General features: G+C 39.1%; 1 protein-coding gene across 10 annotated transcripts in view; it reads left to right on the top strand.

Annotated features, from left to right (window-relative positions):
• Positions 1-25840, top strand: part of ANKRD44 (ankyrin repeat domain 44) — a 130104-nt gene that overhangs the window by 96561 nt on the left and 7703 nt on the right. For 6 of the 10 annotated variants that reach the window (XR_008966117.1, XM_057378023.1, XM_057378020.1 and 3 more), the window contains exons 15-25: positions 1875-1958; positions 2873-2984; positions 13821-13892; positions 14689-14890; positions 18405-18483; positions 19537-19654; positions 20311-20527; positions 21218-21305; positions 22161-22244; positions 23394-23539; positions 24818-24900. Coding sequence is in view for 9 of the 10 variants with exons in the window: in XM_057378023.1 (XP_057234006.1) it covers positions 1875-1958; positions 2873-2984; positions 13821-13892; positions 14689-14890; positions 18405-18483; positions 19537-19654; positions 20311-20527; positions 21218-21305; positions 22161-22244; positions 23394-23539; positions 24818-24900 (1285 nt within the window). In the remaining variant the exon portion in view is untranslated. The remainder of the gene's footprint in view (positions 1-1874; positions 1959-2872; positions 2985-13820; positions 13893-14688; positions 14891-18404; positions 18484-19536; positions 19655-20310; positions 20528-21217; positions 21306-22160; positions 22245-23393; positions 23540-24817; positions 24901-25840) is intronic. The other 4 variants (XM_057378024.1, XM_057378026.1, XM_057378018.1 and 1 more) reach the window with 1 other exon arrangement.

Genomic DNA, 25840 nt, shown 5'->3' with positions numbered 1-25840 from the left:
TACAGAACTATTTTCACTATTTTCTTCTGTTTTCCCCTCTTGTGTGGTTTCCTCACAAGATTAAGGGATTTAATTCCTCAGAGAATTTTCTACATTTGCATTACAAGTTCATGAGAAAGGACAGAGCAAGAGACAGCACAAGAGGTTTTCTGAGGTGGACTGCAGTGACAGACATTTGGCCATTTTGACAGATTTGTGGGAAAGGTGGGATAGATCCAACCAACCRTCTCACTCCACTGTCAGAGCAGATTAAAAACCTGTCCAAACAGGTTGCCTTTTTAGAGAGAGCTCTGAGRAATATCCTTTAGCAGAACACAGTGTTGTTCTTGTGAGAAAGRGGGAAAACAGCTGCAAAACTTAGAATTGCTGTGGTTACTGACTGCAGTTTTAATTCCCAGATTGCTGAACACTCTGGCAATCTCTTCCTTCTAACGTAGTGTATAAACCACACTCAGTTATCCTGTTAGCTCTCTCTTAAAACTGTTAGCAGTTTTATTTAGCAGTTTTTTATTTATCTTAAGTCATCCTATGCTTCTCTATCTCACAGTSTCTCTAGACATTAAGGAACTGGATTTTGGTTTCTCATATAGTGAGGTCTGGCARAAGTGCAGCCTGCAACACTCCCAGCAGAACAGCACCTCAAAACCACAGCAGGGAGAGTTTGGTTTAGCTTTATGGTAGAGTTCTGAATGCTCCATCAGAGCCTTGAGAGCTTCTTCATCATTTGCTCTGATACTACTGATACTAAAAAGTCTTCCCCATCACCTCAAACCTGAACAGTGCTGGGCAGAAGGAGCCAAGGCTGTCAGAGGTCTGTGCTTGGCAAGAAAATCAGTGTAGGCTTGTAGGAAGGCTTTCACCACTGGCTGTTTCTAATTCTGGCTTACCAGGGTGAGGTGTTGCTTGCAGGGTTGAGAWTGATGATTCAGCGTGTGTTTTTCAGCTTTTGGTTTTTGGTAGRTGAAGTTCCTGCATTTAAACAGGCTCTTGGTTAACTTCAGGATATATCTGCTTTTATCCCTCATTTAAAAAAAAAAGAAAGCTTACTTTAGTCACATCCTGAACTTTGGCAGAATTACATGGCTTTTATTTGTCCTCACAGTCCAAACCTAAATTGATTCTGATGTGGTGATGCTGTCTTCTCATTAAATTTTTCCAGTTTGGGATGTTCTGGAAGAAGCCTTATTACATAGATGAAATGCTGTTTGCAGTCCATTATTTTATAGGTCAGCAAAAATCTTTTTTCYATGATGAATGTCAAAAAACTTCCAAGGTCAGACAATCTCATTCCAAAGAATATTCATCATTAACTCTGGATGTGGGTAGTTAAAGAGGTGGGAGAAGAWACTGACTGTGAGATCACCCAGTGTTGCCAAGAGATTTGACAGAAAGTGAGGAGAGTCAGCTAATGCAGACTTGAGACAGACTGATTTAGTATCAGTGATTAAAGTTGCTCTAAATCCTAAACACTAGAGAAGAACTGGCAGCTTACTGCAGGAGGAAGCAAGGTGTGGTAATCCTGAATTACTCTCCGGAAAGGAAACAAGTGCACAACRTTGCTGTGGGCCAAACAGGAAATTTCTAGAAAGTGGTGGTCAAACTGTATTGATAGAAACCAGATTTTTTTTTTTTTTTCTTCTTCTGGCATTGATTTCTGGGACAATAAATTATCACTCTRTGGTTGCCTTCATGGCTTTCAAAACTTACTAACTGCAAATCCATGCAGTACACTCAGTTAACTTTTACAATTCTCATTGTTGGCTGGAGGAAGTCAGCTCCTTGAAGAGGAGATTGGGGATGGGTGGCAGACTGCATCAAAATCACCAGTGTGATATTTTGAGAATAAGTTGCGTTTTTCTGTCCTCTGTGCTAAGAAGAAAGAATATTTTAGGTARCTCCCATGAAAATGCTGAAGAACTTGAAAGAACCACTGAGATGAAGGAAAAAGAAGCTGCATTGTAAGTTTGGTGTCACAAAAGCAGTTGGAACTTCATTTCTGGAGGATGCCGTGGCTTTGGCTTGCAGTCTCACACTCTGCTCTTGCTCGTTCTTTGCTCTGCTAAACACAGTGCTTGGCTTCACTGAGGGCTAACCTAAAGRAAAAGGCTCCACGCTCTTCTCTGTGCACATATTCCCCAATATTGCTGTTTCTGTGCTTGTTGCTGTTGCTTAACTGAAAATGTACAACTTCAGTAATTTTATAACTCTTTACTCTCATGTACCGTGCAGTGTCTTTTGCAAAACAAAGTAGCCAATGGCTTTCTCAATGTATTCACTTGGATTGACATTTTCATCTATCTGCTTAATGATTTTTTTTTATTTTTAAATCCCCTTTATTATATGGCCTTACATTCACTGCAGATTWCAGGCTAGGGAAGAGAGTACCAATAACTAAATGATGGTATCTTGATGGTATAAGAAAAAGTGGCAAGAGCTAGAAAGAGAAAAAAAATCATTATTGAGTAAAAGCCAACAAAGAAGAGAATATATGCATGCAACTCAGTTAAATCTTTGTTCTTCAGCATGCCCTGGTGCATGTTTGGAGGCCAATGGTTTGATAGGAGTTTTTATGTGAGGAGTAGCAATTCTAGGCTGTTTATGTCATRTGTACTATCTCTCAAGCTTTGTAATAGAAATTCAGTTTTGTAATCAAGAGTAGCCACAAGAGTTAGGCTGAAGATTTTTTCATGAAGTTGGTCTTCAAAGATAAATGGGGATTTTCTGTTTTAAAAGATAGTGAATGTGAGGAGCTATTGGTGAAAAGTGGTTTGAAGTGCTCAARACACAGGATTCACTGGCAGCCTCTTCCAGCTGCAGCAAGGGATGAGCCTGTTCAATCTTGTGAGCCCACATTTGTTGAATTTGTCCACAGGTGTCTGGAGTTCCTYCTCCAGAACGATGCCAACCCATCCATCCAGGACAAGGAGGGCTACAACACTGTGCACTACGCTGCTGCCTACGGGCACCGGCAGTGCTTGGAGCTGGTGAGTGCTCACTTTTGGAGATTTCTGTCTGCTGCTACAGGATATGCATGTGCCAGCATTATAAACTCCTCTCATGGCCACTGAGTTCTTTGGATAATCAGAAATCTGTGAAAATCTGCAATATGGTGCAGTAAACTCAAATATTTGCAACACGTGTATTTTAAAAACACATTTATCTTGATAGTCAAGTCCTTATTCAACAACCTGTTGCTGAAGTGTTGTCTTTGAGTGGAGTTTATGTATGCACAAATTAATTTTAACTATGATCAAAATATTCCCAGTGTATGCCTAAGTGCCAGGGTTAAGGGACAGTTCCTGTTAACAGTGAGTGTGCCTGATCCACCTGGCATTTTACCTGGCTTGCATCCTGAGGGAGTAAATTACTTTTGCCAGCTGCATAACTGCAGTTTCTGGTTTTTCTCTGGTGAAATAATAGTAACAYAGATAAAGTTACCATATTCAAGATTAACCTTATATGAAATGTAACTGAGGATTTTGGATTTTTTTGGATTTTTTTTTTTTTTCATGTTCTGGGTCTGAGTGATTACAAATTGCATCTKATAAGAAGCCAAAAATTTTTAGCCAAACATTGGATTTGGGAGATTATAGAATGGATTTGTAGATGCTTGTGACTTGTGAAAGTGTCATAAAGATGAGTGTTAACTGCTTGATATACAGGGTGATCCAAAATKATATATATATAATATAAATKATAKATATTRTTATTATATATATTATATATACTGTATAATACATATATACATATAAATTGACTTTAATTGCTTCCAAAAAATAAGCTCCAATTAGAAAATTGCATAGATATTCATGCTTTAGCAAGAACACTGTGTGCTGTTTAGTGTTACACGTTGTTTGGTTCTTTCTTTCTGTGTTGAAGAGTCAAGTATTTAATTATTGASAAGGAGCTCTGTGCAGCACACGCTGCTTTCACACTGCAGGAAAATGCTGCAGCTGGCCTGCAGCTGGTCCCAGCAGCTTGGAAACCTGGGCCAAGTTTATTCAGCTATTCCTGCCAGGGCAGGCCTGGGGCAGGTTTCAGGTGGGATGTTGAGCCTTTTTAGCTCCCACCTGGAGCTGTGTTTATTTAGGACACTTAATGTAGCMCTGCTGCTTTGTTGCTTGTGGCAGTGAATTTGCTCTTGCCTTGTTTAGAGCTTTCCCCTAGCACTGATCTCWGGTGACTCTGCCCATGGGGATGGAGGGGGAGCATCTTCACTGGGATTCTCTTCCAGTCTCCATCATGCAGTCCCTGTGTGCTGTGAGGTCTGGATCAGGCATGGAGCAAGGTCCCCTCTCTTTTCCTGTGCTTGTTGCTGTGCACGTTTTCTGCCCATATCAGCTGCAGGCAATGACCTGCTATCGAGTCCTGGTGTTCCTTAGGCTTGGCAGACAAAAGAAAGAGCTGGCAATGCAGTGCATATCGGAGGTATTGGGTTTTATTTTAATTTTGGAGGAGTGAAATGCAARCTGTGGGGTAGAAACAGCTGTGCAGCAAGTGTTTGATATATGGGCAGAAAAGTTCCATGTTCCTCCTTGTCAGTTGTCCTGTGTTTGTGACTATAGCTGCAGTGTGGGAACCCAAGGGCAAGCAGCATTCAGRGTCACACTGTTCTGTGTACAATGGTGAAAAAAACCTACCATGAATTTTAGTCTTCTGCATGCACAGGAGCACAGTTGTGGGCTRGGGTGTCAGCCTGAAAGTTTGGTGGGGACCAGCATTTTGCCATTGGTGGCTGACACATTTCATTTTTTCTCTGAAATATAAAGACAAAACGTATCAGAAAGCATTTATGCTCATCCAACAGTAGGACCATGACCTGTAATCTTTGCACTGTCAGAAGAAGCTCAGTTTTTTTGTCATGAGTTACCAAGTCCTGAGTTGGATAACTTTACATTTGCAAAGAGAGAAATGGATGACTGAAAAGCATCAACTTTGAACCACTGTCTGTATAACAGCAGCTCTGACATATGGAATACATGGTAAAACATTTCCAGTCCTTTCCATCCCAAAGATAACATTTTCAGGCAGGATTATTGAAATGAAACCACTRTATTTCAGTGCCATATTAGCTGTTATTTTACTGTTTTATCCKCTGGGTAAATATTTTTTGTTTGTTATTGATAGCTCTTAAATGAAAATACCTAGTAATTATCTTCCTTAGAACAAGACGCTTCTTTATTGGCCTAAAACTTGTTAGAGGAAAGGATTAATATTAAATATGGAGCTTTAATTCTGGTCAAAACTAAACCAAGGTGGGTGCAATAATCTTGTTTTTCTAAGGCTAATGATGACTAATATTTCTCTATATGCACAGTACCAAACTTCAGCAAAATGTTAGGGAACTATTTTGGTGTTCCAGCGTATATCAAGTTTRTAAAAGACCTTGTAAGATTAATTTTTATTTACCCTCTCCCCCCTGKTTTTGTAGCAGGTATTTCAAAATAAATGTTCACATTAAGTCCAAAGAAGTATCCAGTGGAGTTTTCTTCACTGGRAAATTTGGTCTGTGCTTTAAGCATCACAGCTTCTCAGCATTATAAAATATTTGCATGTTTGAATACAGGTTAGGAAAGGCTGGTTTAGTATGGAAACATATTTTCATTCTTTGACTTTGGTGTTTACTGTGAGCCCAATACCTTGGCTGGAACTTTGTGACATTTCTTTATGGGGAGGTATTAGGAKAAATAAGGTTTAAGAGTGAAAAGGTCGTATCTTTGACCCAAACAGAAGTTATGTTTGTGTGTTCAACCACAGCCCAACAGAAGCTTTTTTTCCTGGAGGACCTTTAGGTTGTCTGGAGTATTAGTGGGGTAGATGCCCTGCAATGAATGATGTGATGTTGCTAAAAAGAGAAGAGTTGCTGTTGGGTAGTCAGTGATATTGGTCATGACTGCTACCTGGTATTTTAGAGCTGAGGACATCACCAAAATACCTTGGAAAAAAGAAAAATATGGTGGATTTTTTACATTGAGATCATCTCTTACCACAAAATCTTTATTGGTGTGATTTAAATTGTAGTTTCACATTAAAATTCTTTTTGGAGAGACAGTCAAGCACTTTGTGCTGATAAAAATAGGTTTCTATGCMATAGTAGGGCAAACAGAATTAAATGCTTGTCTCCTGTAGTGAAATCTCTTCTCTGACTATAAGAATTGATGGATACTTTTTCTTTTAATCTGCTYTTCTCTTTATTCTATCAGCAAATGCAATTCATTTTTTGACTAACAGAAATTGAATCGTCACAGGGGCCAATTCATTTGGGGATTGGAGGAGAGTATAGTTGAACCAAAAGAAAAGGCAAATCCTTTATTGTGCTGGGAAACAGGGGCAGAGGGAGGGCTCTGGCCAGCACAAGGCCATGCTGTGACCAGAGGGGCTGGGACACCTTTGATCAGAGCAGCTTTGCACTGCCAGATGGATAAGCCRTCCCTTCAAACCCTGTGCAGAAATTGAAATCACAGACTCCATCAATCTTCCACGTGGCTGCTGCTAATGATCTGTCTGCTATCACCATGGATTTGTTCATTCATCCATCTGAGGGCAGGACACTGGTAATTACTGATGAGTGAATTACAGCTCTGCCTGGGRTAGGTGTTGAAAACCCTTTTGCCACGGGGGGATCTGGCTCAGATTCTTGTCCAGTGGCAACCCTTAGGCTGCCTTCTGACTCTTTATTTGAGGGATATACCTGGGTTTTCTCCTTCATAATTGCCTGCCTGTCTCCACAACCAGCAAGCTCTTCCTTAAAGAGAGCAGATTGTCTGAAACCAGGGGCAGCAGTGTCCTGTGTGATGAATTCCTTTGTACCTGTGTCTGTGAGAGCTTTTCCCACATGGAGCAGAGAAGCGCAAAGTCATTTACTTAAACAGTTCTAAAAAGGAGAAGAACCTAGGAATATAATGCTCAGAAATAACTTTAATAAACTTAATTTGTCTGTCAGTYTTAGAATCCCTCAGGTCATGGTAGAGTGATTTAATTGGTTGAGTTTTGACGTCATTATTCATGCACTACGTACCAAATGCTTAAATAATCAATAGGAGCCCATATATGCTGGACACACTGATACGTGTTGCTTATAGAAGTGCAATTTGGCTTAGATTTTATGTTTTGGAAACTAGATAATTTTGATTCTAAAAATCTTCTCTAGAAAGTTAATGCTGCTTAGGAACTCAGTGGGGGCAGGAATTTACCATTTGCCCRGGTACCCTGCTGGTACTTTGGCTTGTAGGATAGAGTATTGCTTAGCATCTCTGAGGTTTATTTTCTGTCTCTCTGACACATCTTGTCTTTTTTTAGTTTGTATTTTTATTTTCCTGGGGTGGAGAAGCAAGACACTTATATCTGCTTTCTTCTGGCAGAGAACARCAAGGCCATTGCAGAATTTTAGAARACATTTTTCCTTYAGTTAGGAAAGAWGTCATGGACTTCTGCTGTTGCCTTCTTACCTGTCTGTGTGCCTGTGTGTGTTGTGTTTAAATGTAAATGTGTGAAGAATRTCTGACTGCCTCAAATATACTGAATCCAAAGGAAAGGACATTTGATCATGGTACATTGCATTGCTTTGACCTTCTAGCTCAGAAAGAGCTGTGGTCACTGCAATTTTAGGGGTGCAGTCAGGTATATTTATCCAAGACAAGATTAACCTGCATGAGCAAACTTTCTAACAGGAGCTGTCACTGGTTAATTGGTATTTGTGGCTTTACTAAGCAATCTCACTTCATTAAGCAAAGCCTCCCACAGGGTGTGTGTTTTATGTATCTGTTGATCTGTGTTTTGTCAGTTGAGGAGATTGATCTTAAACATCTCATTACATTCCTGTTTTCCTTCTTCCCTTAGGAACTAATGTAACTCATATCCATCCACAGTGATCTCATGGCTTCATGAGTGTTCACTCTGGGGGTGGGCAGTGTAGGSATGGGGCACACAGGGTCAGGTCTAGGATTCTGTTCATGCACTGTTTGCAATGCAGGAAAAATAAAACAAAAAAAAACCAAGAAACATTTTTAGATTACCATCATACTTGAGTGTTTCTCTCTTTAATTATTCTAATTCTAATTGACATTTTTAATTAGATTGGAAGCAAAACTCCATTGGATATAGTGAGTAAATGRAAAGCGATTGCATGTTGTGTATTTTGATTTATAGTCCTTAGTATTTTGCAAATCCTTGTATTCACTCTGGTGGAGCCTGAGGAAGAATAATCACAGCTCTTAACCAGCATGCCATGTCCTTGAAGCAATTGCATGTGTGCTGCTTCTGCTTCCATTGGATTTCCTTCTTCCTGCTGCCTGCAGGCTCCAGCTTTGCTCAAGGCTGTTGCTTCTCCTCAGTCAGTCAGAGGAGCTGTGAGTCCAGTGCACGTTCCTGGCTGGCATGACACCTCCCTGGATATTAAAATCAATCTGCATTTGGTAATGTGAGATGGAACCAAATGGAACTTGTCTGTTTTCTGGAAGTTTGTGGCCAATTTGAAAGTGTTTTGGAGAAGAAATGTAAATTATGTGGCTTCAAGTGAGCTTGAATTTAAAAAGTACTTGTGTGTGTTTCAGAGTAGAGGCTCAAATGAGAGGAGAGTAGCAAAAATAACACTGAAATGCACGTTTTAAAATTGACTGTCACCGTATTCACCAGTCCTGAAGTTTTCTATCTGAGAAGGAAATTTTTAAGGATAATAATTTCTCTAAATATAAACCTTCCTTTACRTTTTGCACACCTGTCTGACATTTGCAACATTTCACTGGCTAAGAGAGTCCTTAAAGCAAAGTGTGAGGTTTTACAGAACCTCTGAGGCACAATGCCTGGCCAGAAAGAAATACGATGTATGTGATTTGAGTGTGAAAATCCCAGGTTCAAATCTCTGCTCTGACTGACAGAGGAATTGGACTTTTAATTACCACGGAGTAATGAACATAYTCTGCTGGCTGGTACTGGGGGTGATCTCTCACTCTCATTTGGAGCTGTCCTGCATTGTGTAAATACCCTCTGGGTGAGAATCACCTGTCTGTGACCCATGGAGTGTGGCACTCCTATGGCTTAACAAGAAAAGATTTTGTATGGAATGGAAGAGCTCCAACAGAAGATCAGTGCCCCAGGTGAGAACAGCCTGGAGGCCTGCTCRAGTTTGCAGATTTAGATATGGTTACAGACCTGAACATTGTTCTCATATGCCAGGTAAGTGTCCTGTTTGCATGGTGGTGACTGTTCTGGTGGGTACTGGATACTCAAACTCTCTGCTGGAGGAGTTGCATGGAATTACCAACACATTTCTTCAGGCTCAGTCTGCCTAAGCTCTTGTGAAACTACTTCCTGCTTATGTTAATTTGACTTCACCCCTATCTATGCATGTGAGGGAAATTAATATCAATACTGATGAATCTGATTTTTAAAGCCTCATCTTAGCAAAACATCAGCCACTGGGTTTCAGGAGGCATGTTGTTTTTAATCTGATCAAATTATTTTAATTTGATCATTTGTATTTACGAATATGGAGAGAGCTTACAGGATCGCTTGTTCCCCTGAGGATACGTTTGTACCACTTCACCTTTGAATTTTTCAATCAGGAATAATTCTGATATTTTAAAATGTGCTTCCTTCATTGAGAAGAAGTAGTACAGAGGTTCATTTTACTGCTCTTTTCTATGTCATCAGAAACTACTGATGAGGGTTTTCACTCTTGTGCTGGCTACTTGCTGGAAAAGCCTTTATTTAAAAGCAGCTGCTAGCAGTATGTTTTCCTGGAGCAGACAATTATCTGTTGAAATTTATCAGGAAATATGAGATGGAAAGTGACACCTAGCTGATACATTTGTATTCACTTCTGAAAGAGACATTAAAAATTGCAACTAATTGCCACTTCTGAATGACCTGGGAAGTGATCGGCCACATCACTGATAATTATTGCAGAAGAGCAGTGTTCAACAGTTTCTTTTGTCTTAATTGCCTTTTGATCAGCTCTTCACATGTGTGGGCTTTCTGAACGCTGCTAGATTAAAAACCTAGCAGAGTTAAGGCCATTCTTAGAATATTCACATCTAATCTAATGCTTTGCCATTTTACAATTAGCATTAATTGCACCAAACTGCAGCAGAAGTTTACCAGCAGTACTGGCAGTGTTGGAATGTTGAAGCTGCCTTATAAAAACAGTAAAACCCTCCAAGAAAAGTCCCTGTGACTTCAGTTCTGGTTAACACAACCCTGGACATCACTGTTGGCAGTGCACTGGATTGGCTGTGCCTGGAAGTGCCTGTGTAGGATGGCTTGGCCAGGATCACACATTGCTCACTTTTGGGGTTAGAGATAGTGCCCAAYGTTTCAGTCTCTGTGCTTTGAAGTTTCTTTTGACTCTTGCTTTTAAAAGTGTAGCTTAAATCTTTTATGCATGATGAAAGTGTTATCTCTTTTTCTGCCTAACGGTAATTTTGAATTACTGGCATGCTCCATGAAGCTGCCTTTTTTTTTTTTTTTTTTTTTTTTTTTTTTTTTTTTTTTTTTTTTTTTTTTTTTTTTTTTTTTTTTTTTTTTTTTTTTTTTTTAAACCCGTGCTGAATTTTAGAATATATTCTAGGCTATAAGGACAATCATAGGAAGTATCCTGACTCATTAACTGGCATATCTGAACCCCCCCAAAAATTAAGGTGGGGAGCCCACACCATATCCTGCTATATAGTCATTTAGTATAACCACAGAATAAAATCAAGCCATAAATCCTCTTATGCTTGTAAATACCCTTTATTTCACAATGAAATGGTGAGGACTGTAAAAGTTAYTCATCTTCGTGCTTCACCAGAAAAGAGAGTTTATAATAGCAACCTCATAGTGCTGTTTGTAAGACTAGAACTGAATAATTGCTATTTTATCTTACTGAGACTGCATCTCCCTCCCAAAGCATTCATGTTTCTGTTTCCCAGTCTGAAGAAGACTTTATAAAATAATTCCTTACAGTATGAAATGGGGCTGTCATGGGAGGTGAAGGGGCTGTGCTGGGAATTCCCAAGAGGCAGGAAGAGAAGAAGGGTGCCCTTGCCTTTAGAAACGTTCTGAGCTGACCACAGGGATGAGTGCCCCTCAGTGTCACACGCAGGGCCTTTGCACAACTCTGACATCCACTAAAATCTGCAGCAGTCAATCCAGAAAAATGCAATCTGCTACAAGGCATCCTTTCAAAATCTCAAAAAATAAGAAATGCAACACACTGGGACATTCTCCAGTAACCATAAACTGTTGGTAATTCATGTTTGTTTGTCTGTCTTCAGTGAAATGCAGCTYCATGGGCAGGGGTGGATTGCAGTGCACAGGCACACTGGGATTGCTCTGTGAGCTCAGTGGGATTTAAGCTTCCATGGCTGCCAGGGCAAATGATTSTGAATGATAAATTTACTGTTTTAAAAACAGATGCAACTATGGATAGCTTCTTCAAAGTATGATGGAACTAGAGTCCCCCAAGGACATGCCATGTGTTYTTATAGCAAGTATATGTAATTTACTGCATATGCATCCATAGAAACGCTGGTAAAACTGGAGAATTTCTGTGTAACTTGGACCTGGTACTTTTTATCACTGTGTATGATGTTTGTCATTCAAGTGACTTAATAGTTAGAAAGTGATGCTTGACAAGGAATGCCCAAAAAATTATTAATGCTGTGCCTTTAATCTTGCCCTTCTTGTTCTGCTTTATAATTTATAATATAATAACCTGGGAGCTACCAGGTTTCCATCAAATTCCTGTTTACACTTGACTTTATGATGGAGACATTCAGCCTTATGACTAATAARCTCATTAAGCCTAGTCTGCACCAGCCTAAGCTGCTTTGACTCTAAACCATGGAGATGCCTTTTGTGAGGGACTCTCCAATCCCACAATTTGTGCCTTTAGATCCTTTATTTTGTCAATTTTCAGTGTGKTTTTTTTCATGTATTGGAAAGGCAATTGTTTGCCTTCTTCCAGGAGACTTTTGGAGCCATCTGACAGGTGATGGGAAGTATTTTGTTGTTATTATTTTGATCCTGGAATTTTCAACAGATGATGATAAATGTAATTAAAAATKATTAAATTAGTCTGCTGTTCTGGCTTCATGGACACAAAGTGAAGGCCAGGATCAGGTAGGCAGGGGAACAGGCTTGGTGTTTGGGTTTGTTTGGTGGGATTTTTTAGCTTGTTTACTCACTAGAGMAAATCAGATAKATTTGTGTATTCAGAGRAAATCAGATATATTTGTRTATTCAGGGCTGGCTACTGCTTCATCCTGTTTACAGCTCTCTTATATAAGAGGAGAGCAGTATTTTTACTGGAAGTGGTCCCACATGGCAACACCAAATGCATTTCTTAACTTTGCCCCAAACCTACCAAGAAACTAGTGGGAGGCTTGATTTTTTTTTTCTTCCCCTTAGCTGCAGTGAAGTGTTAAAATTTGCATTACCTGTTAATACACACACCCTACTKGCTTATGACTGGTATTTTTATCAACATAGTCTTGACATACTGCTAGGCACAAAATATACAAATATATACTGCTTCATTTTCTAGTGTTTTCATAGGATTCAGRTTACTGTCCTTGTTTAATAAGAGATTTGTAACACCTTGTGCATTATTAAGGCTAATTTGTATTCCAGTTTGGTTTTTGGATAAATTTATAATTGATGCAGGTCTGTTGCAGACTAAATTGTTACACCAAAAATTCAGRCCTACATAACTGTTTAGGAATGTGCCATCATCTTGCAACATGGGCAAACCCCCCGTAGCCTTTCATGGTCTCTTTGGAGAATTTTCCATCTTGTCATAGCTTAGAATTGTCCAGATTGTCACAAAAACRTACCTCCTTTCTTCTTTTTCAGTCTTTTAATTAATTCTGTACTTTATCTTAAAATAAACCCCAAACCAGCCAACCAACCAAACAAAAAAAACCTTAAAAAAGACTGAAAAATTTACTTGTAGCCTTAGAAACATTGCAAGTCAGTTTTATTTTACTATCATGCTTTCCTTTCTTTTACACAGTCTCCCATCGCTGATTTTCTGTAAAATGCTAATTTCCAATCCCAAAGGCTTTTGGAGAGTAACTCTGAGTAATTATTGAGCAAAAGGCTGTGCACATGAGCAGTTCTACTCAAAAAAACATTGAATTTTCCAGTGTTGTCCACACTGTGGAAGATTTTCTTTGCAGCCTCAGCTGTTTAAGTTGTCAGGTTCCTGTCCTGTTGTGGAGTGGTGCTTTTCCACAGCTTCCCCTTCTAGATGGATGGAAATGCTCTTGGTTTTAAGCCTTAAAATGTTTTAGGATCCCTTGAAGAGATCATACAAAATTGTGATGCATGTTTCTAGATGCTTGTGAGAGTTAAGGGACGTGTTGCATTTTGGAAGAGTTTCATTGTGGGAGCAGACTGTTCTTTCAGTCAATTTTATAATTTATCAGTGATTCACAGCTCAGTTATAATTATTCCCAGTGCTAATTATGTGTCAGAATTACCCAAAGCATTGGATCAGACATGGCTTGCATATGCTGTGTAATCATGAAAAAGAGCTTTATCCAATGTAAATTTACTGAGGGCTCTATCCCCAAATCCATTGATTTGAGGGCTCCTTTCTCACCCAAGCAGACCCCAGGATTTCATGGAGACCAATTAATGAGGGTAAGGATGTTCATGACAAGCTTTTAAACTGGTTTTATAGCTTTGTGTGTAGAAAAGCTTGAAAATACTTAGCAATCCTTCAATACTCACTGTGGCCAAAATATATCTTTCCTGATTTATAGATTTATAGTCCTTAAAAATGTATCCTGTCTCATTTAAAAATGTTTTAAGGCTTTTTATTTTTCTCTTCCCAGCTTCTGGAAAAAACRAACAATATGTTTGAGGAATCTGATTCTGCAGCTACAAAAAGTCCTTTGCATTTAGCTGTAAGTATGAGATGTGTAAAATGTTTGATCAGGATCTCTGAGAATAATTCCTTCATCTCTTGTCTTTGAAGCAAATTTAACTGTAGGCATATTTTGAAAAAGGTGGGAAGGGATGTAGGCCTAGATGTAACAAAGCCARGTTTTGGGCTGGAATTGTTAATTAAGTTTTTGGCAGTAGGAGCTCTTGGTCCTTACTGACTCTAACACTTGGGAAGAAGATGACACAGACACTGAAGTGAAATTAAATAGAAATTCACACTTGTGTTTAGAACTAGTTTATAAATATGGGGCCAAGCTTTGAGCTTATGGCTTTGATCATGGAATTTGCACACAAATCTGGTTTGAGAATCCCTTTTGTTTAGTTGGAGACCAGCACATGTGTTGAATTTAGCACCAGTTAGCTGATCATCCATGTATCTCTCTAGTGAATCTAGTTTTGGAAATAAATGTTTTCCCATCAAATACTAGAGCATGTGAAAAATGAATTTCTGATTGACCTGTGCTGGATTGTCAAMATATTGCCTGAAATTTCCTCACTTTGGGTTATACTAGAAGGTCAAAGCAAATGAAGAATTGTAATTTCTTTTCCTAAACACTAGGAACTTTTTAACTTCTTGGGTACAGTGTAATTTGGAAAAATCCTGTCAGGTTGAAGAGACAGTCTAAGGAATCAAGAAAACTGATTTCTGTGGGGTTTAGGAGAGACTGAAAGGGATGGATTTTATTCAAAATTTATGTGAAAGCTCTTTGAAAGACGGGAGTTGTGTTCTCTACATGACACATTTTGTACTTCTAGGCCTATAATGGTCATCATCAAGCTCTGGAGGTTCTTCTCCAGTCTCTGGTGGATCTGGATATAAAGGATGAGAAGGGACGCACTGCTCTGGACTTGGCTGCGTTCAAAGGACACGCAGAGTGTGTGGAAGCTCTCATCAGCCAGGGTGCTTCTGTCACTGTCAAGGACAATGTCACCAAAAGGACCCCCCTGCATGCCTCAGGTGGGTGTGATCTCATTCTGCTCTAGTGCTATAAACCCTCCACACTGAGCAGATTCCTTTCCTTACCCACTGCTCCCATGCCCTTTTCTTCTGAAGGGATGAACATTCTCACATCTACTGGGGAGTGTCACTTGTTTGCTGAGGTTGTACACTGAAATTCTATTTATTCCCCTTCATTCATCCTTTTTTCAGTCCTCCCTCACACAGAATCCCATATTTTTCCACACCACAAATGCTCTGCCCTTACCTTTTTGCCTCTACCTTCCCTCTCTGTTACCACCTCACAATGTTTCCCCCATGCCACCTTCTCTTGCTGGTTCTTCAGCCAAATAATCACAGGAGGAGGGGACATTTGCCTTACTGCTTCTCCTTTGGAAGAAATGTTGAAAAATACACGTGGGCTCTGACTGGCAATGAAATTAATCTGATGTTCAAGACTTGCAACCACCACAGAAATTCACCCCCTTTTTCAGGCCTCCTCCTCCTCCTCCTGAGGCAGCCTGGGAACCTGCACTTGCTGGCAGCTTGCTCCATTCCTCATGTGTGGGGTGTTCATTATGTAACGTGCAAAATCAGCTGGGAAATGGAGACTTTGTCATTTATTTTTTGAAGGTTATTATTGGATTGTGTACCTGTCAGGTAAATATGCAGAGGTGCCAAAGGGAGCGTGTCTCCTCTGCTGCTCCAGGAGGGCTCCCTACAGGAAAGCAGTGGCCTCTAGTGGGAAGGAAAATTAATAGCACATGGATAATTAATTCAGGATCACACTTAATTGTCTTTCTGCTTATCTTTTAATCTTGCTTAGGTTGAAATGCATATCTRTTCTGCAGTATCAGTTTATTCTCTGTGTGTGACCATGTAAGTGCAGCTTAGAAACACGAGGTCAAATAAATTTATCAGTTTTGTCTGCAGTACTGAAGGAAATGCTCATAATAGATCCACACTGCACCCTAAAAATGCTTTCTGTCCTCTTAAATTTTGCATCAGAACTGAGCACATTTCTCCCCATGATAAATACTAGTGGTTTAATTAACTGAAATAAATATTAGTGCTGCCACAAAACTGAGCTGTGTTGGTCAAGAGCTTTCCTGTAGTTACTTCAAACAAATCTTGGGATCTGATGTGAATAAGGTGTGACTGTGGTACRTCATCACTGTAGGAAAGATTTGAATTTATTTAAAATTTCTTTTTTAATCACCTCCATCACTGTAGAATTTATTGGCTGCCTTCCATGTAAAACCAATAGGAAGATTCATTGCAGACTTTTCTGGTCCATGATACTCTTTGCTTCTCAGATTAAAAAACATTCCCAGGCATAAAAGTAAACTGTTCTTTCAATTTGTGGTGCAGCCAAGTAAGTCAGGTACATATTAAAAATAAACAAACAAACCCCATATATACAAATAGCCCAACCAAGAGAAAAGGCAGAAAAAGCAGAAAAATCCTACACCTGGTAAGAGACACAAAAGAGAACAGGTACCCTGGGCAGAAGGGAAAGTAATGGACAGATGGGTTGAGTATTTGAGCTATGTAGTAAAGGAAATTCACCACTGGTATGAATTTGAATGCTTTCCAATGTGAATTAAGTGCACTTTGGGTAAATAGCCATTAAGATAATATTTAGAACCTTCCACTCAAGAGCTCTGCAGAGTTCTGTGGAAACCATCTCTGGGGTAAAGCTTCCACCACCACCTACTCTGAAAGGCTTTGCAAWGTGCCATTTGCACGGTGCTGTTCCATAAGGAAGCTCTGGTGAGGAGTGTTTTAGCAAAGCCTGGTGCCACCTGCTGGGAGCTCAGCCTGGAGCTGCTGCAAGTGTGGGAGGTCAAGTGGCGTGTTTGAGAAATCAAATAGAATTCTTACTGAATAAATCCCATGAGTGCCAGTGTGCATTTGCACACACAAGAGTGAGTATTTGCAGGTGCAACACTGTGCACTGGGAAGAAATAAGAAGGCACGTGTGCCCATCCCTTTAAACTTGTTTGCCCTCATTCCTTCTAATTACACCGGCACAATTGCTGAACACAGAGCTCAGGAGTGCTGGATTGGATGACAGGATTCTGCAGATTTGTGTCACTAAAGGGATTTGTGACTTTAGTAGAGAACTCACCTAATGAAGTGTTTCTTTTTTTCTGTCTGTCCCCGTGAGGGAATAGACTTCCTCTGGGGAAGAATTTCCTTCTCCTAAATTATATGTTCCCTGTATAATTTTATTACCACCAGCCTTTCCTCTGGCTAGCCTGGGGAATCCATGGCAAATGTTCCTYTAGTGTTAGCGTTGTAGCTCTGTTGGCAAAACTACCATTCCCTGCAGGGTCTGTGATGCTTAGCAAGCACTGGGGCAGCTCCTAGGAGTTTCTGAGAGTATCTGCTCTGAAAATCGTTTACCAAAATCATTTTCACACATCTTTGTAAGCAAGTTATGATTTCTCTTCCTCCTGCTGGGAGAAGGAACAGACCTTTTTTTCCCCCTCCCCAAGCCAGTGACTCATCAGCCCTGCTGCTGAACTGTTTACATGTTATGTTTATGTCATTACTTAGTGGTAAATAAGTAAAAATGCCTTTTATTTGTCTGGGTAAAGCAAGTAAGCTTATTTTTGGATGAGTAATTTAAATGTGATGATGTGCACCCGTTTCTCTCCCAGCGTGGTGTGACATAGGTGGTGTCCAAGGGTTTTGCCTCAGCCCACAGGATGTAGGCAGTGTGAATGCATGACTTGCTGTAATAGGAACACAACGTGTATCTACTGAGCACAGGAATTGTTTTTCAAAGAAAAGAATATTTGTCTCTTCATCCCATGAAAGTCTGAAGCCTTAAAACCAGCTGACACACAGATGGGGTTCAGTGTCAGGTCCTGCAGAATGTAGTAACTCAGAGCTGTTTCATAGCAGCAATGGGTTACATAAAAACCTCCAAAACAAAAAAAAAAACAAAACAAAACAAAACAAAAAAAGCCCAAAATAATGCCCTAAAAATGCGAACACCACCAAACCCAAATGTTTTTGGTATGTATTWTTTTTGATAAAATGGATAAACTCAAAGAGAATTTTGGTGTTATGYGCCTTTATGAATAAGACATTTATATCACTGGTCATTCTTTGCAGAGGATTTTTTTTTAATAGCAGCACTGAAGTACTTATTTGTACTGTGCACATAAAATTGAGGAGCCTTGACAATGTACTTCCTACTGCATTCCAAACCTGAGCACAGAAATCTAGTCTGCCTGCTCAGTCTGAGGGATTTTGAAATGCTGTCTGCTTTAGTAGAAATCTTCTCAGCAGTGAAAATCACTATTTCTGTTTTACTCATTTGGGATTTGTATCTTAGAGAACTAATCCTCAGCTTTCTGAGGTCAAAGGAAAAACAGCTCACATTCCAGTGGAACAAGTGAAATGAAAATTGGGGGAATATTGATCTCTTATATTGTGGAGTATTTTCCTCATTTGTAAGGATGTTTCTTAGCCATTGCAGTGGACAATTATCTGAAATTAAAAATACTTTTTTCCTTTATAGTCATTAATGGGCATACACCTTGTTTACGGTTGTTGCTGGAAGTTGCAGACAACCCTGATGTGACAGACGCCAAAGGACAGTAAGTTTTCTTTGTGGGGATTTTTTTCAGCTCTGTAATTCAAATAACATCTCATATTTCAAAAAAAGGTACTTATTTGAAATACTGTATTTCCTGCACTTCTCCTCATAGAATTTGGCAGAGATTACAAAGTACACATTTGGTTGATGTAAGCCATGTGGAAAGGACTAATCATTAATCTTAGCCTCTGCTTCATACTTTAAACAATCTTTTATAGATGTTGAGGGCCATGTTCAATAAAAAACAAACCAGCTCCTATGTTTCCATAGTCTTTTTCTTTCTAAAACATTGCTMTTCCAGGGTTTTCTTGTACATTAGMCTGGTGCAGTAGGATWCAGTGTTTATTTGAGGTGACACATGCATCTGAGATGTTCCTGCAAAAACTTTACTGCTTGTTAAATGGCATTTACAGAGGGAGAATAAAACCTATTTTTAAAGTGAAAATGTGAATGGTTTAAGAAACTCATTTGTGGTGTCTGAAACATATAATGTTGGCACATGTAATTTTAAATGATATTAGTCTTGTCTAAAAATAGATGGAGAGTAGATATCTTTCAGAAAAAATGAAAGATATGTTAGTCCAAATTTTAGCTTGTCTTTTATTTTCCTCATGTCCCTTCATCCCCTTTAAGCAACTGTGCAGMATTTGCAAAAGAAATGCTTTGGGTCATTGTCATGTTGGGAACTGACAGGGACAGGCATTCCCAAGGCTGGGTTTTGTAAAATTCATGTGTTACTGGAGGTGACAATAATTGTAGGTTATTAAGAGAACAGATTGTCTTGGATGATGTTGCTCTGTAAACTGTTTACAAGTGGGTTGTTACTATTTCAGTCATAGCTGTTGGTTGTTAAACATCTTAATAATTTTATACAGAGGGTCTTCACTTGGGTTTCATATGTGAGTACAGTGAAAAGAACCAGGTTTATGGGTAGGAGTGRCAAGAAGTGCAGGGCTTCCTGATTTCTCTCTGTGTAAGTTAGAACAGACAAAATCTATGTCATTTTATAGCTATGACTGATCTATTCTTGTTCTTCTTTTTTTTTTTTCCCTAGAACTCCACTAATGCTTGCAGTGGCATATGGGCACATTGATGCTGTTTCTTTATTACTTGAAAAAGAAGCATCTGTAGATGCAGCTGATCTCCTGGGATGCACAGCTTTACATCGAGGGGTAACTTTATTTTTGTGATCTTATATTATTTGTTTTACTGTGACTACAACTCATTTRTAAGTACAGGGATATTTAAATCTAGAGAACACTTTAAATTATTGGAAATATGACTAGGCATAGTCAATGAGAAACAAAGTAAGTAATGCTGTTCTCAGTAATGCTTTGCTTTTATTTCATATTTGTGTTAATTAATTTGCCAAAATAATGATTATACCACGGGGGTTTTGGGTGTAGATGCCTTATAATAGCAATCATTATTCTTATAACTGATCAGCTTAAGAATTCTGAAAATAATTTATTAAAAGGATTGGCCAATAGTTACTTTTATTTTTCTTGGMATGGTGCGAGTAAGCCCTATAAGATTTTTCTAGAGGCGGTGAAACTTGAGGCAGATCTAATCCTTTCTAGTCCTGCTCGACTAAGACAGGCTTTCCTGGCTTCTTACCCAATGTGGAGCTGGTGCAAGAGATGATTTTTATACAGAACTTTATGATAACTGCAGCGAGCAGTTTAGCAAGCGAGCAAAGGAGCTTTCATCTCTGCCTGCTGAATCCCACCCAGACCATTTCATGATCACAGGCATCAATCATACTCCATATTTCCAGGGCAAAGATCWGTGTTTATGTGAACCTCTTTACCCATTTCTTTGTTGTCAGATTATGACTGGGCATGAAGAATGTGTTCAGATGCTGTTAGAGAAAGAAGTGTCCATTCTGTGTAAAGATGCCAGAGGCAGGACACCTCTGCACTTTGCAGCAGCTCGGGGCCACGCCACATGGCTGAGTGAATTATTGCAGGTGGCACTTGCTGAGGAGGACTGCAGCCTGAAGGACAACCAGGGCTACACCCCCCTGCACTGGGCTTCTTACAATGGTGAGCCTCTCCAAGGGCAARGGTGGCCTCAGCTCTAGGGAAACGTGGCAACCAAGCAGCACAACCTCGGAGGAGCTGGAAGTGCAGAGGCAAATTATCTCTACTTGAGTCTGTAGATAGCATTTGTTATGTGCAGCCTTCAGTTCAGAGGCCAGGGAAATTCCAGTGATGCCTCCCAGGGACTTTGCAGCTCATTTGCTCCAAGTCACAAGAAGCCAGGATGAAATTCTGGTTTTATTAATGTCCGTGATGAAATTTCTGTGTGAGCAGGAATGCTCCTTTGCGATGTCACCTCACTTATTGGTGCAAGAGACCATGTGAATAGATGRATAATCAGTTCAATTCAGAATATCCTAAACTGGATAATTTCAACTTTTTGCTTAATGTAAGGATAAAGCYTCTCAGTATTGACAGTTAAGCTTTGAACATGTAATGCAACATTGATCACATCACATTAAAAAGAGGCTTTTTTTTTCTTTCCCTTTTTTCAGTAAATGCTAATATAAGCCTCAATCTATCTTGCTGCTGCCATAAAATGAAAAAAAAAATCCAGTATTTATCACATAAGACCTTATATACACATTATGTTCAACTTTGAACTTAAAAGTGTTAAATTCTAACCTGTGTAAGCCTAATATGAATTGAACTGGCTGTTTTGTGCAACACTCTGAAATATCTACTCTCTCACAGGTCATGAAAACTGCATAGAGGTACTATTGGAACAAAAACTTTTCCACAAGTTCTATGGTAATAGCTTCTCTCCATTGCACTGTGCCGTGTAAGTAGAAATCTCCAGTAACAAATGCATGTTGCTTTGGGATATGTCTGCAAAAAGTAGCAGTGGGAGAATAAAGTGAGCTTTTTTAGAGATTATTTGCATGAGCAAGTAATTTTAAAACTGATCACTTGAAACAAAATTCTTTGTGGCTGAAACATACTATCTTAAATGAGAATTTCTAGTGATCGGTTTGAAAAAAATTTTAATGTTTCTATTATTTTAAACAAGTATGCAATTCTCAAGCCTATTAAAATATATGCAATTTAAACATRTATGCAAATTTAAAATGAAAATAACTGCTAATCCAATATGGAAGTGTGTTAGCTATACTGTGTATCCAATACTGTTAATAAATACTGTTCATTTTCATAAAGAAATGAGACAAATTAACAAAACTCAGAAAAAGTGTTAATTGAATACATCCATCAAATCAAAGTACTAAATGTGAGTTGGAAGAGATGTGAGTTTCAGTACCTTAAACATTAGAATAAATCTCTCCACATGTAAGTGTCTATGACTGAGTGCTTTCCARGTCCAAGTATGTTTGATATACAGACTAAGGAGTTTAAGATATTTAGATTTTAATCCTAGGTTTGTTCAGGACTTTGAAATTACCTTTGTGCATGGTGAATTAAGGACCAGCTTTCAATTAGAGATTTAAATCCATAGTACCAGATGCAGTTTGGTTAAATAGAGAKATGATGAATATGCAGAAATGTGACTGAAAGCATTAAGACAAAGRCATGTTAGGGTAAATTAGAAATAAWCACTSAGAAATATTAATRGGAAGTGMAGTAAACTAATATTGGAAAGTGGAAAAATATCACCTTTTCAAAACTGTATTTTCTTTGGCAGAATCAATGATCATGAAAACTGTGCATCACTACTCATCGGAGCCATCGATGCCAGCATCGTCAATTGTGAAGATGACAAAGGAAGGTAATAGTTCCTTAAAGAAAATGCATTTCATGGCTCAATTTAGTATTTTTCATAGTTCTTTCTGAACCTCTGGCACTAATCCTTATCCGTTATGGCTGAGCTAAGACTTTTCATGCTGACTTTTTCAGACAGCAGTTTGCACTGCAGCACAGCTAAATTGTGGCTCACTTGAAGCAAGAATATGATGGAGTATTCAGTGTCAGAGTACATATAAAAAAAMCCCAACTATTTTGTTTTTTTTTAGAATAGCTATGGCTATAGGCTTTTTCCCTGCACCTGTTTTCTTTGTTAAACGTTTAAACACATTTATCTTTGYGAAATGGAGTGATACTATGCAATACTGTGTAGATATAGAAAAGTATTTCATTTATACTTTTTGTGTTATGTTGGCTTTCTCAGGGCACACAACTGAAAGAGATAGGCATTCAGCAAATCCTTCATTTGTCACATTAAGAATCTCCTCACTATATATATATATATATTTATAAAATTGCTGAAATTCAGAAACTGAACACTCATTGTTTTCATTGATTAAAACAATAATAGTGGTTGCTTGATTCTGTGAGAGTAAGAGCATCTCACCTTTGCTGATAAACAAAACGGAAGCAGCCCTGAGCTGGGCWGTGTACCAACTATCTTTTGTCTCTRGTAGTCACATTTCAGACCCAAAATGCCAAAGAGCCACAGAGAATGAGTTCCAGTGCTTATATCTTGTAGAAACTAATAGCCTTCAAAATTGATAGTATTCCCTCTGCTTTTTATAGTACTGCTATAAAAAACTAAAAATATTTTAGTTTTTTTAAATAATGGATCTTTCTTTTCTGATAGTTCTTCCCAACTGAGGCTTGCTAAAAACCAATAAAATCAGATTAATAAGAATGAGGGATTGTAGTTTCATGTTACATGGTGTGCTSTGTTAGAATCAGTACACTGCTAATACAGGATTCTTCCCAGTACCATATCTCCATTCGATCATATCCACCTTTGGAAACTGGAAGTATTACTTAACTTACCTCAGATGCTGCTACTACAACCTTCTTATGGTGACAACTTGAAGTTTCACAGGAAAAGCCCCGCAATCTGTTGCACTTTTGGGGAGGTTGGAACAATGTCCTTGTTTAACAAAGCYGTGTTGGTGCTGTGTCACAGAACGCCCCTGCACGCCGCAGCCTTTGGTGACCATGTGGAGTGTCTGCAGCTGCTGCTGAGCCACAGCGCGCAGGTGAACGCCGCCGACCATGCCGGGAGAACGCCGCTCATGATGGCAGCACACAACGGCCACGTGGGTGCTGTGGGTGAGTGCAGCCCTGCTCTGTCCCTCTGGAGAAACACTGCTCACACAGAGCTGATCACTGTCATCCTGGCAAAACTGAGGGAGGAAAGGAATTATATGGATAATATCCTTCTGCAAGAAGATAGTGTTAGGAAAATTCATCCACAAGCACCAGAGGTTTATGTCCTCTGGTGGAGGAGACAGAGGAGTCCCGTGACTTTATTCATGAATAAAGGGAGAGGTCATGGGCATTTCCCATGGGGTCTCTCTCAAATTCATAGAGGATGCAGCCTCTTTTATCCCAATTTCCCGGCCGCGGTTCCCTCTCCCTTTCCCCATTGGCTGAGGTACTTGAGAGGTACAGGCTCCCCAAAACGCCTGATGAAACCCCCCTTCTATCATAAATTGCACCCTTTCAATATACATCTCTGTATCTCTGTATCTATTAACATAGACTGGGGTAAGCCAATCGGTAGAATTCCTATGCAAATCCTTCCTATTGTTTCTTTCTATCTCCCAATATCAGCCTTATCTCACCCCAGAGTCACAGTCTGTTTGTAAAGACACTCCCTTCTCATTCCTTTCAATAGGATTACATCCAATAAAAATACTTTTTCTTCTCTGCAGTCTTGGTGAAATTTTGGCAATAACAAATTTGAGTCTTATTTCCTCATACGAGCACACTGTAAAGAGCAGGAGGGGAGTAGTAATTCTGTTCTACTGTTTACTTCCTTCATTTTGTGGAGCAGTAAAGCTGCATGTGTGGAAGAGATTATGTAACCTTTTTCTGTCCTGTCTTATAGAAGTCCTGTTCTTGAAATGGCAGCTATCAGCAGCTGCTTTTTCCAGGCTAGGCTATATGCTGCAGGCATACAGATTGGGGACCTCTGGACTTTGCATAATCCCTTTTCTTTAGCTTCAACAGCCCAGGCTGCACCCCAAGATCTTTATATCCTTCTAGTCCTCTCAAAGCAGGATTCATGGTTGTTCTCAGAAGGAGGTGGTTCRGGCAAAATTTGCTGATCTGCAAACAGGGAAGTTTATAAATAAATTAAGATCAATATATGTTTGGTAGTTTGGGGCACCATGAATGAGCTCAGCATTTGCTTGCTGATTAACTGTATAAGATTAGTCTGTTCTCATTCACTAATTTCACTTCATGACTATAAAGCTTACATCATATAATCATTAATTGATTCACATATATGCACATGTATATTGAAATAGTAATTYTTTCCTCTGTTTTGACATGTTCCTCTGCCCATTGGGTTTGTTTGTTGATTTCTACTCTACACCTCAGACTTTTTGGTGAACATTGCCAAGGCTGACCTGACATTAAAGGATAAGGAGCTGAAYACATCTTTGCACTTGGCTAGCAGTAAAGTAAGTTGAAGACCTTTCAGTGTGTTTATTCTTATCAGTCTGTATGAATGTGTGTGTTTATTCAAAATTGTAGTGAGGAAGGGAAAGTTGTTCCAAGCTTTTTCTCAAGTCTATTTCAAAGTATTGTACATTGAGAAATAGGGATGACTCCTAGGACAGCTGAAATGTGACAGTAAGAGAAGTAAAGCAAACCTTTTAAGATTTTACCAGRTAATCTTACTGTAAAATAGCTTAACAGGTTCAGTAACAAAGAAAAAAGTATTTTTTATTATACTGCAATTTCTGTGGAAGGAGACAAATTTTCTCTTAAGGAAGCAGGAGTAAAACCAAAGGCATTAATTAAATGGGTGATGGTGTCTCTTCCTACCCCTTCTTCCTTTTAATTCCAAAATCCACTGCTATTTCTGTAAGATAAAATGCCCACATAATTCCCCTTCCTGGGCCTTTTTATTTGCTCCTATCCACAGACTGAATTCCAGTGTGATCATATTACTCCAGTTTCTGCAGACACATGAGCCTTGCYGAATTCTCAAGGTCCTTCAGGCAGCTGTTCACCTGCCAGGACTGTAGGCTCAGCATTTGCAACTTGCTGTGCTGAAACAGGATCAGAAATAAAACCCAGATCTGTATTATTCCCCAGGTTTTACTGGCAGAGCTCTCTCACACTGATGGGGTTTTGTAGTAGCTTATTAATAAAACAGAAAAGCATTTAAGGACCCAGGAAGTGTGGTACTCGTTTCTGAGATGAAACCATTCYCTATTACTGTGTAGTTCTGATAAATCATCCACTGAATGCTCTCTMAAGAGAAAACGCAGCATTCTCAGAAAGCTGAGGAAGTGAATACATATTTAATGAATGTAGAGTTGAAAGACAGGTGAATGTCTAAATTTCTAAATGTGCTAAAACATCCAAGCAGTGCTGGTTCACAAATGGTATTTT

This window comes from Malurus melanocephalus, unplaced genomic scaffold, assembly GCF_030028575.1.
Source record: "Malurus melanocephalus ecotype Western Australia unplaced genomic scaffold, MMel_1.1 scaffold_339, whole genome shotgun sequence".
NCBI lineage: Eukaryota > Metazoa > Chordata > Aves > Passeriformes > Maluridae > Malurus > Malurus melanocephalus.
Note: the sequence above shows the minus strand (reverse complement) of the source record. Positions and strands in the feature narration are given on the sequence as shown.